Source organism: Dioscorea cayenensis, chromosome 16 (assembly GCF_009730915.1).
Source record: "Dioscorea cayenensis subsp. rotundata cultivar TDr96_F1 chromosome 16, TDr96_F1_v2_PseudoChromosome.rev07_lg8_w22 25.fasta, whole genome shotgun sequence".
In the NCBI taxonomy this organism is placed as follows: domain Eukaryota; kingdom Viridiplantae; phylum Streptophyta; class Magnoliopsida; order Dioscoreales; family Dioscoreaceae; genus Dioscorea; species Dioscorea cayenensis.
The window spans coordinates 7,186,744-7,198,061 of NC_052486.1; the positions used below are offsets into that span (position 1 = coordinate 7,186,744).

An 11,318-nucleotide genomic window follows, 5' to 3' on the forward strand; every position below is an offset into this window, starting at 1 on the left:
TAGTTACGTATTACCCCATTGCTAGAAAGAGATGCTTTTCAAAAGCACATATAGGGTTTAGGTTTGCTGAGGATTTGATATGCTTGCAAATTTATCTTTACAATAAAAGAAATGGATTTTCATATTTGTATAAAGTAAATTGAGTTTCCATTGAAATGACCTACATTCACGAATGTCACAAGGCTAGATATTGGGACCTCCTCTATTATTGACGAGAGAACATCACCCTAACACTTTAATAGTTTTATAGGATGAGACAAAGGGATTACTAGAAAGGCAAATTACTTTAATTAGCAATGTTCTTAATTGCTTTCGTTCAATTAAGGGTTGTTTGGTTCCCGGTAATGTGAAAACACATTGTCGGTTACGTGCTGAAAGACGGCCATTTGGATTGATGGCGATGATAATATTGATGGTGAATTCTGTGATTACCAACCTAGGAAGACACAAGAAACTTTGATAATCCCATCACCACCGTACAGCTACAAGTGTTGGATTGCCAAGTAGGTGGTAATCTGAAATATTTTTGGACAAATATGTCCTTTATTTAAAATAATACCTTGGTACTTTTATTTCTTAGTAAAAATTAAACCTAAAATAACATTATTTTGGAATATGTTCAACCAATTAATATCCAAAATTTATTTTACTAAATTTAACTTGTATAAAACAGACACAAGGTATTTTGGGAAATTTAGAACATTACCAAGATTACAATATGAGTTTCCAACCAAATATGGATATTATAAATTTAGTTTCAAAGATTCTTCGGATATAACATTCTAATCTTATTACTATGGTGGTTCTTTATTATGTGGTAATATATCATTGGTCACAAACCAAAATGGCCCCTAAGGGTTTTATGTGTCATCTAGTTAAGCAATCGATGAGATTTGTGTAGTCAAACATAAGACTTGGCGTGGGTCTGGCGATGGTTGTGGCGATTTGAGGTGTGGTGGCTCAAGTCGGCTCGCTATTATGGATGACAAGACCTTTGTCTGCATGGTGTATTTTTAAAGCTGACAAACCAATGCGTAAGAAGCCAGGCCACATTTCATACCTCATGCTTTAATCGACCAACAAGGGAGCTAATGAATGATCCATTTTTCATCACCGTGGAGCCCCGTGATCAGTTGTCCGTCGGTTATTATCCTTTCTGGACTTGAACCTATGTTGAGAAATTAAGAATTGGTGGTTGATGAATAGTTATGGTTGTAAAATGGCGCAAGATATAAGCACGCAAGTACGTGACTTAATACTTAAATTGGTAAGTGATACCGCAAGTGTACGTGTCATCAAGTAAGACCTCATAGGTGAACACGAGGGTCGTATTTTCCCAGAAATGCTTAGAGGGTTCCCAAGCATTCTTTTACTTAATCAATAAAATAATTGTTTATGTTTTTCTTTTAGCGCATTGCACAACACTATTAAACAACACAATTGGAAATGTTGTTAAGCATTAATTTATAAGGAGTTGGTATGTACTATAGTTATCTTGATTATTAATTATGATAGGTGTTAAGTGCCAATTGTGTTCTAGGGCTCGAACCAGAAAATTAAAAGGCTCACTAGTCCCAATAACATGGTGACTAGGTTTAAATTACTAGGAACTTAAGATAGAATCTCTACTACCCAAGCCCCTCCATGTTTGCCTTTAAGTGCGGGAATCCATGAGAAGAGACTAACTTCAAACCCTAAGTCAAGGAGTAATCAATCCCTAACCTGTAAACCCATGCACCTTGGTACTCTTAGAACATGCATATAGATCTATCATGGTATGAGACTGTAATATCAATACGGGGGGTATAACCTCCTGGCAAATACCAAATCAGAAAACTGTATCAAGAACATGCAATGTTTACAAAAACTAGAACCATATATATTAACTCTCAATCAAGATCTTTTACAAATACAACTAAGGGACTTAGATATACACCCCCGAATTAGGTTCTTATGGACGCAAAGAGCAAAGCATCAAAGCACAAGAGAGCCACAAGGCAAAATAAAGAATATAAGCGTTTCAATATATTATTAGACTAACTCCCTTTAATAGTTCTCCGGTTGGGGATTAGAGGATCCCAAGATTTTCCGGGATGACGCGGTCACCACGCATCTTCCTGGCGATGATCTTGAAGATGCATATCACACGCCGATCTTCTCCGGCGCGATGTTTCAAGTTGATGTATTCTTGAGAAATCTCCAAGAATCCATCGAATATGGAAGAAACCCCTGCCTCCGCCACTCAAATCTATAGGAATCCATCCTCGCCTACCTTATTCGCAAAAGAGTCTCCATATTTAGGTGTGCCAGTATTTGTAGTATCGGCCCGCCACGGCCTCACTAAGAGCGCCAGGATATCTGGTGAGTATAAGGTTGCTTAGCTCCAAGTCGAACTCCGGCATGGTCTTTGGATGTTATGTCTTGACACAGCTGTGATGTTTTCACAATAGTTGTTACGAGGCCATTGTGGGTTCTCAGATGCTTCCTCAGGAATCACCTGGCGGTCATGGCTTGATCATGGCTGCTGGTAAGTATAGACAATGGGACAAAGTGTTTCCAAGGTCGGTTGTGAGTCGTAAGTCTTTTAGTTCGGCATCTTGCTCATTTTACTAAAACATCCCTTGAATTCACTTTTTTCCTAAAATAGAAACAAGAGTTGCTTTTCAGGAACAAAAGAATTAAATTTCGTACTAACGAGAAAAGCAAAATGGGGCAAAATTTCCATGCTAAATGTAGTGTAAATGATATAGAAACAAGGGCCGCTACACTTATCAAATATCCTCACACTTAAACGCTTCTTTGTCCTCAAGTAACAAATAGATAAAAATAGAATACATGCTATGCCCCGATCTCGTGCAACCAGTTTAGAGTTTTAATAGTACGTGGGAACAATCAAAATGATGGTGGTACGATTATTCCTCCACAAATAAAACTTATGGGGCAAAATTATCATATTAATCATGACTGATCATATGTGCACTTTTAATGTGTGATTTTACATAATCATGATAACTCCATAATGAGTCGAACACACATAATCACATGACATCCAACTTTATGCATAAATAAGGTTCAATAATGTGTGCAAAATATAAATCAATTTAACGCAGAGAGAAAGCGTCTCAAATGTCATTAATCTAAATGTGATCATGTAAAAACTCTTAATGTATAGTTTTTCATAATCATAGTTATTGTGGCTAGTCCATAATCAATTAAAACTATACGATCACATGACATAAAACCATATGCGTAAATAAAGATTTAACAACATAAAATATAAACCATGTTTAATAGAAACAAAAATACTAAATATTAATTATAATTAATATGAATTTATGTCATTCAATCTAGATGTGATCATGTAAGAACGTTTAATGTACAACTATTCATAATCATATGTGTTGAGGCAACTCCATAATAAATGAAAATTGTATGATCACATGACAGATAATATTATGCACAAGTGAAGTTCAACAACATAGACAAAACTTGATACAAACAAGGTTTCTTAATTAATTATAATTAATCACAATATATGTCAATAATCCTAAATGTGATCTTGCAAGGTCTTCATGTATAATTTACATGATCATGGATGCTATGATACTTCCAAATCAACAAGTTTATATGATCACGTGACATATACCAATATACAGAAACAAATTCAATGCAAATAAAACAAGTTGGTATGCTTACTAATGCAAGCCATACCGAAATAGAACATGAATCAATTTGTTATAACAATTTGCCTATGGGCAAAGATATAGATACAAAAGCATATTCACAAGCACTGATAAAACTAATGGATAATTAAAATTCCTTAATACCTATGGGTGACTTAAGAAATAAAAATTAACCATTATTTTATCCTGATTAATTATGTAAATATAACAAAAATCCAGGCAAAATCATTATATCAAACATAATTAATCACAACTTGCCACCTGATAAAACTAAGAAATAATAAAAACTATTTAATACTTGTGGGCGACTTAAGTAATAAAAATTATTTGTTATCTTATCCTAATTAATTATGACCAATATAACAAAATCCCTGTGGAGCAAAATCATTATACTAATAATAATTTATTACAATTCATGTCATTTAAACTAAATGTGATCAATCACACTCTTAATGTGTAATTAATAAAATAAAATAAAATCATGGATGTTGTGGCACTCTATAATTAACCATAATTCATTCAATCACATGACATATCAACCATATACATGAACAAATTCAATGTAAATAATTAATTATACAAATTATAATTAGTCTACTTAATGTATGAATAATTCATACAGACAAACACTCAGAAAATAAATAAATAAATATTAAGGGTTCAACATACAAAAGCACACTTAATTGTTTAAAGCAAAAAAAATTTTGCAAAAACATCCATTAATTTATTTTATTCAAACATCATTCAAAATAATGATTAATGTAGGATAGAATAAAATAAAATAAAATAAATTATAAATAAAATAAAATAAAATAATAAACTTAATATTAGGGTTTTACCCTAACTTCTTATATGGTCAATCGTGATAGTGTCACATTGGGCACTATCTTCTCACAGGCCTAGAGTTTGGAGCCTACACTCCATGCAACTCCATTATGGAAAGTTATTCACAAAATTAAAATAATCGCATGTTTATATCCAATATATAAACTAAAATAAATAACCAAATATGATCATAAAGACGAAAAACATCATGCATCTATTAAACAAAGATATAAATACTCAAATATGATTACAATTAATAATCATGGTAATATAATATGTATTAATTAAAATAGATCGTCAAATATGATCATAATAATAATAATAATAATAATAATAATAATAATAATCAATGGTAGGCAAAGGTTAAATAGTGCTCTGGTACCAACGGTTAGAAATTTAATCAGAGTACGACATACGACATCTAAGCATGCAAATATGTCGTATTATAAAACCGGAGTATGACATCTAATATGTCACATTAATTAAGTAATTAATATGTAACGGAAGTAGGATTACTTACCTCCAGCCATAACAAATCAAACAGGACAAACGAAGGAACTAAAATCTGCACTTGAAAAAAACCAAGGGCTCTTCCAATCTATCCCGTTCTCTCCCATTAATGGGACTGGGTATTCTCGAGAACGTTAGATTGGGGAACCCTGGTGCTATACTATATATAATCCTTACCATCAAATGATTAACTCTCAACTTAAAATTTAAATAGATCATTATCCAAAGTGCCAGTTAGAGTAAACTTAGAATTTCATTAGATAAAAGTATAGACCACTTTATTCAATAATTTAGATTGGATTAATATCAATATGAAATTAATTCATACTAAACTTCAAACTAACAGTAAGTACATCTACCTACTATGTACATGAACATATAAAGGGTGTTAAAAGGTTGTACATAAAAAGAAAAAGAAAATCTTTCTCCGAATCCATGGTGGGGTTCTCTCTCATTACAGAGGTAAGGGGTGTTTATAGCTTAAGAAGAGCTAATATTTATGATGTAGGGATCCATCTTGTGGATAAGTTCCACAACAACACACCCAATGATAGTTCTCCCATAATAATTCTTGCTTTACTCTGAAAAGAGGGGATCTTTACTCTGCTCCTCTTTATTCTCAAATAAACCTTCTTTTTTCTCTCTTTCTCTCCCTTCAAGTAAGAAAAGAGAGAATTTCCCTTCATGTATGTGCTACAACTTTAATTCCCCATTACACAATTTTTTTGTAATTTCAAAAAGATTATAGTAATCTAGTAGCATTTAGTCTTTAAGATATTTGCCCATAGTTTCATCACTCATTGTAGCGAACCCCATTACACATTTTTTTTTTTTGTAATTTCAAAAGATTATAGTAGGCTAGTAGCATTTAGTCTTTAACATATTTGCCCATAGTTTCTTCACTCATTGTAATGAAGTGTGATATTCGTATCTCTTAAATATTGAATAAAACTGTTAGGACTTTATTCTTGTTATGTGGTACCTCTCAATGTACCTCAATTATGTGGATTTATTGTTATATATTAATATCTTATGCAATACGGAAACTAATTAGAAGATAGAAAGCTTATGAAGATTGTATCAACCATTTGATTGGATGGAGTCTCTCACTTGTGCCATACGGATCATGCATGTCATTGTCAAATGGACCTAACCACTAATCAAAGTGCCTTTAGATTGAGTGGAAACATTAAAGAAGAGGAGAAAAAAAAAGAAATTGTTTATACTTTCTTCTTTTTTTTTTATTAATTACGTTTTTTTTAAGTTTTATTTTGTTTTCTTATGTTCTTTTTTTTTAAAACAAAAACTATTAGTCACTTTCAAGCTTCTATATTACATATTTAATACTGATGATCGTGATAGTGTGAATTAATGAAGTTTAGGATCAAAATTTAGCATTATCTTCTCTTATTATAAAAAATTTTGAGTTTAGTCGCTTTTAAGCTTCTATTTTATATACTTAATATAAAGTAATTATGGTTGTGTGAAATAATGAATTTTAAGACCAAAGTTTAGAGTTACTTTTTCTACAATTGTTTATTTAAATAAATGTAAAAATATTATTTTTTTAATATGTAACTTTATTTTATTTTATTTTTTTGTAAAAAACATATAATTTGTGGTTTTCCAAAGAAATACATATGGACTAAAAAAAATTTGTTGATGTGCTTATTAAAAATATGATTGAAAATATTATTGTCATAAGTACATTTAGATTTTTTCTCTCATAAAAGAAAAAACTTTGACTTTGACTAGACTCTGCTCTTGTTTAACTTTAGTGGCTAGATCAAAACTTCAAATCTATTTGAACTAGTTTGTATAAATATTTAATTTGAAAATAATTCTCATTAATCTTATAAGTCAATATATAATTGTCAATTATTCGGTAAGAAATCCCAATTGTAAGGAATTATTACACTTCCTCCGTTCTTTTTTATCTGTCATAAATTCATGTTTCTTTTTATCTGTTATTTTCTAACATAAAAAAGTATTTATTTTTTTTTTCCAAAATTACTCTTAACGCTTTATTCAACTTTTTTGTTGGAATTAAATACGAGAGAGAAATATGAAAATATAAATTAGGGGTAATTTCGGAAAAATAATTTTTTATGAAATTTTGTAAAATAACTAAGTTTCTTGGTACATGAGATCTCGCTAACTACCTACGACATAGAGACTAGTGGATTAGATGGAAAACGTTTCAGAAGAGTTGATTTAAAAATTATTTCAGACTGGCTTTTCTACAAAAAGTTCGAAAAACTGCTATTTTTTGAGCTACCACTCAGTCGTCAATAAAACTATTTTTAAAACTTTTATTTTTATAAACTCCGCCTACATGAAAACCCTAATCCAAACATAAAATATATAAAAAGGTTTAATTTATTTTTGGAGAATCACTCAAAAACACTTCTATCTTTTTGGTAAACCAACCCTACTAAAAGTTTCATAAAGGACCGGAGAGAGTATTGACTAACAGGCTTCAAGATAGATCCCCTGTATTACTGTATAGTGTAAGGAAAGATTATGTCTGGATTGTCATGGTGATGGTGCAAAGGTAAGCTATTAGATGTTCTGAAGTTGATGACAAAGATTCTATATTAATTACCCTTAATGGCACATCAAGAATATATAAAAACAAAATTTATTTTTATTTATATACTAATATCTTACCTACATCACCTCACTCTTCTTATACAAATAAAGCAAGTCTTTTTTTATTTTAATAAATATGGACAAGCACGGAATTAAATAGTTAATCTCTGAGGTGAGAAAGAAATAAAATAGTGGCGCCTTTATAGAGATCATGTACAACAAATCAATTGTACACACTCGATAAAAAATCATATATATATATATACATATACTTATAATTCAATGAAGAGAAATTATCTCTCTTGTCATGTCGTATTTTGCTTCACAATATTTCTTCTAGAATTATTTTATGTGTAATTTCTGTTAAATCTTATCATCCATACGTAGTCATATGATATTTATATGATACACAATATTTATTTATAATAAATTTAAAACAATGAATAAATAATTAGAATTGATTTATTAAATTCTATCACAAATTCAGAAAACTTCAGATAACGTCAATAAAATGCTCTAACATGATGTTTGAATTGAAATAATATCAATCCCAATATTTTTATCAAATTTAGTAAAAAAAACCTAAAACAGTGGCCATGTTCAAGGAATGATGTGCCTTACATGTTATGTTAGCACTAGATAATATAATTTTGTTTAGTACTCCCTTCATTCTAGAATACAAATCCTTCACATATCTTATACAGGAATTAAGAATAATATTGAAATTTTTAAAATTTAGAATAAAAATAAACCAAATAACTAAATTATTTTTTTTAACCATATATATTTTTTCAAAATACTTTACTTTGAATATTAAAAAAGTAAATTAAATTGAAAATAAATAAATTAATATTACTTTGGTATTATAAAAAAATAACTATTTTAAAAAAATTTGTCAAGTATATTCAAATCTTACTTGCACAAAGCAAGTTAATAATGAATACAAGTGGTAATTAAAAAGGCAATAGTGGTGTGATAAATAACAAGCGAAAGTGTTTGTTAAGTCATGGTTTAATTTAATGCAATTATAATGGAGGCCATTTAATTCTCAAAATTCAATTATCATTAAAAAAATCTAAACAAGTAAAGTTTTCTCAAATGATAACTTTTCCTCATCATTTTCATATTACTAAATTTTATGTTTATTTATTTTAACCTATTAACTAAAAAAAGACCATAAACCATAAACAGTCACGAAATTATACAAGAAACTTGACAGTTTTATCCTTATTAAAAAAATTAAAGCATATTAAATTAAATGTTTTGTTTTTTTGCTCTGACTGCATCTTTGCACAAATTTATAACCGGTAAATTTTATTTATTTGTTTATTTATTTATTTATTTAGATTTATAAATTAAAACAAAACTGAGATAATAGTCAAACTGACCAATTTTCATACATATTCTGAAAATTATAAAATAAAAAAAATAAAAAACTCAGAGTAAAGCACACATTTTTTGTTTTGATTGCATATATACCAAAATTTTATTAAGGAAAGAATAAAATTGCAAACTAAAACTTTGAACATCATAGAACCAAGAGGGGCATACAAATAATTATAAAATTTTCGAGGTCATATTTACAAAAGTTTTTATTTACAAAATAAAACTCCTAGTAAGGACCCCAATTACCAGCAAATTATAGTTTAGTCCCTGATAAAACAACCTCTCTATAAATACCACTACATCCCAACCCAGAAACCTTCATCTATTTCCCGTTTTCACTCGCTTTTTTCGCCCTCGTTTTCCAAAGAAAACAGAAAACAAAACCCTAATGAGAACCGGCGCCAGCTCTAGCTCACAAGCAGCTGCTCCAGTGACGGCGGCGGCTAGGCCGCAGCACTCGGCTTGGCACTCTCCGGTGCCCTACCTATTCGGCGGCCTCGCTGCCATGCTCGGTCTCATCGCCTTTGCGCTCCTCCTCCTCGCCTGCTCTTACTGGAAACTCTCCGGCTACCTCGAAGATGGCACCAGAGACGCCGATCCAGAGGCTGGCGCCGCCTCCTCGTTGGACGGCTCAGATGAAATCAAGCCCCCGAGCACGTTTTTCGAGGAAAGGATCCTTGTAATCATGGCCGGCGATAAGAAGCCTACCTTCTTAGCCATGCCGATGTCGAGCCGAGCCTCATCGTTCGGTGACTTCGGTGAGAATACCGGCAAGACTAAGGATGCTAAGGGTAGCGGAGAAGAGGAGAAGAAGGAGGTGCTCGGATGTGCGGTCACCGTAAGAGACGGGGCCCAGAACTCGCATGACTCGGAAACGCACCAGGAACGACAGTGATTTATTTTCGTTTTCTTCTCTTCTCGTTTGCTTGTGTTTTCCGTTTTCATTTTTGGTTTTTTTTTTTGGGTTTGCTTTTTGTTTTCACTGATTATTGTTTTTGGTCGGGAAATGTAAATAAATTTTGGGAGATGGAATGAGATTTTTATTTTTATTTTCTTAATATTTAATTAATTATTTATTTATTTATAATGATAATGTAGAAGAAATTCAGGGAGACTGTTTTCATTTTCATTTCCGGTTTCCAGTGGGCGATCTTCATATCATATACAAGAAGAGTACGACACGCGTTTTCCAGTGATGATATGTTTTCAGTTGCCAAAAAAAACTTTAGTTGCAAAAAATATAATAATTGAGGGGTTTGTTTGCTTATAAAGCGTGAAACGGTAAGCACACCGGGAATGTGAGAGGAAGCAGAGGTCTTTGGGGGCAGGGCTACGAATATGACGTGGCATAATGTGATTGGCTTTTACGACATTTGGAGACAGCTAAGCGTACATAAATATATATTTTTTTAACTATGAGATGCGGCGAAGCGAGGACGCGGGTGAACGGAATGATAACGGCGTAATTAATGGTTTCTATATCTGTAATTTTTCAGTAATTTGTTTATTGGAAGTCACGAGAAGCAGCGTGTGATGCCGCCGCGCGTACGTTTGGCCCTTGGTTGCTATTCTCGAGAATCTATAAGAGACATTTCCATAAAAGCCCCATAACTTTGCTTTAATATCTGAGACACAATTTGGATTTCTGCACTTTAATTCATTCATTAATTTTTTAATATTAAAATTAATTTTTTTTAAAGATAAACAGAAAATGTATCACAGAAATTGGATAATATCGTTAAATGCATGTACATGATTTTTTTTTTTTCTTAGAGATATGTTTATCAATTTTTTTAAAAAATTGGCAATGAGCATTTTTTTCATTATACTTGAGCGATTTCAAATATTATTTTTCTTAGAGATATGTTTATCATATTTTTTTTTCTTAAAGATATGTTTGTAATATAAAAATTATTTTCATTCTAGTATCATATACGAGTTAATAGAAGGTGTGATAGTAGTAAAATTACGCTTGATCTTTATGTTCATATCTTGATTCTTTAATAATATAATTGTTATTATTAAGAAAATTTAAAAACTAAACAGGTCATTGATCAATAATATTGGTCCCATTATGATAACGTGGTATTGGGATTTAAGATTTCTAAGTTTAAGTCTCCTAGGCACATTGGTGGTAACAAGTTGTTAGTTGTGATATATGAATTTGCAACATAAACCCCAAGTCATCAAATGAGAGCACCTAGCCTAGATAATTAATTCTTGGCACTTTTAGTATGTTGTCTTATATAACATGATCTTATCACATTTACAAAAAAAAAAAAATATATAATTTTATTAGCAAGAGATGAGATTTAAGCAAAA

General features: G+C 31.1%; 1 protein-coding gene across 1 annotated transcript; it reads left to right on the forward strand.

The window, feature by feature from the left end:
- The first annotated feature begins 9,292 nt into the window (after positions 1-9,292).
- On the forward strand, positions 9,293-10,054 carry LOC120279343 (protein GLUTAMINE DUMPER 2-like). Its single transcript, XM_039286269.1, has one exon. It carries the CDS (start codon positions 9,385-9,387, stop codon positions 9,889-9,891), a length of 507 nt encoding a protein of 168 aa, XP_039142203.1. The 5' UTR covers positions 9,293-9,384; the 3' UTR covers positions 9,892-10,054.
- The last annotated feature ends 1,264 nt before the right edge of the window (positions 10,055-11,318 follow it).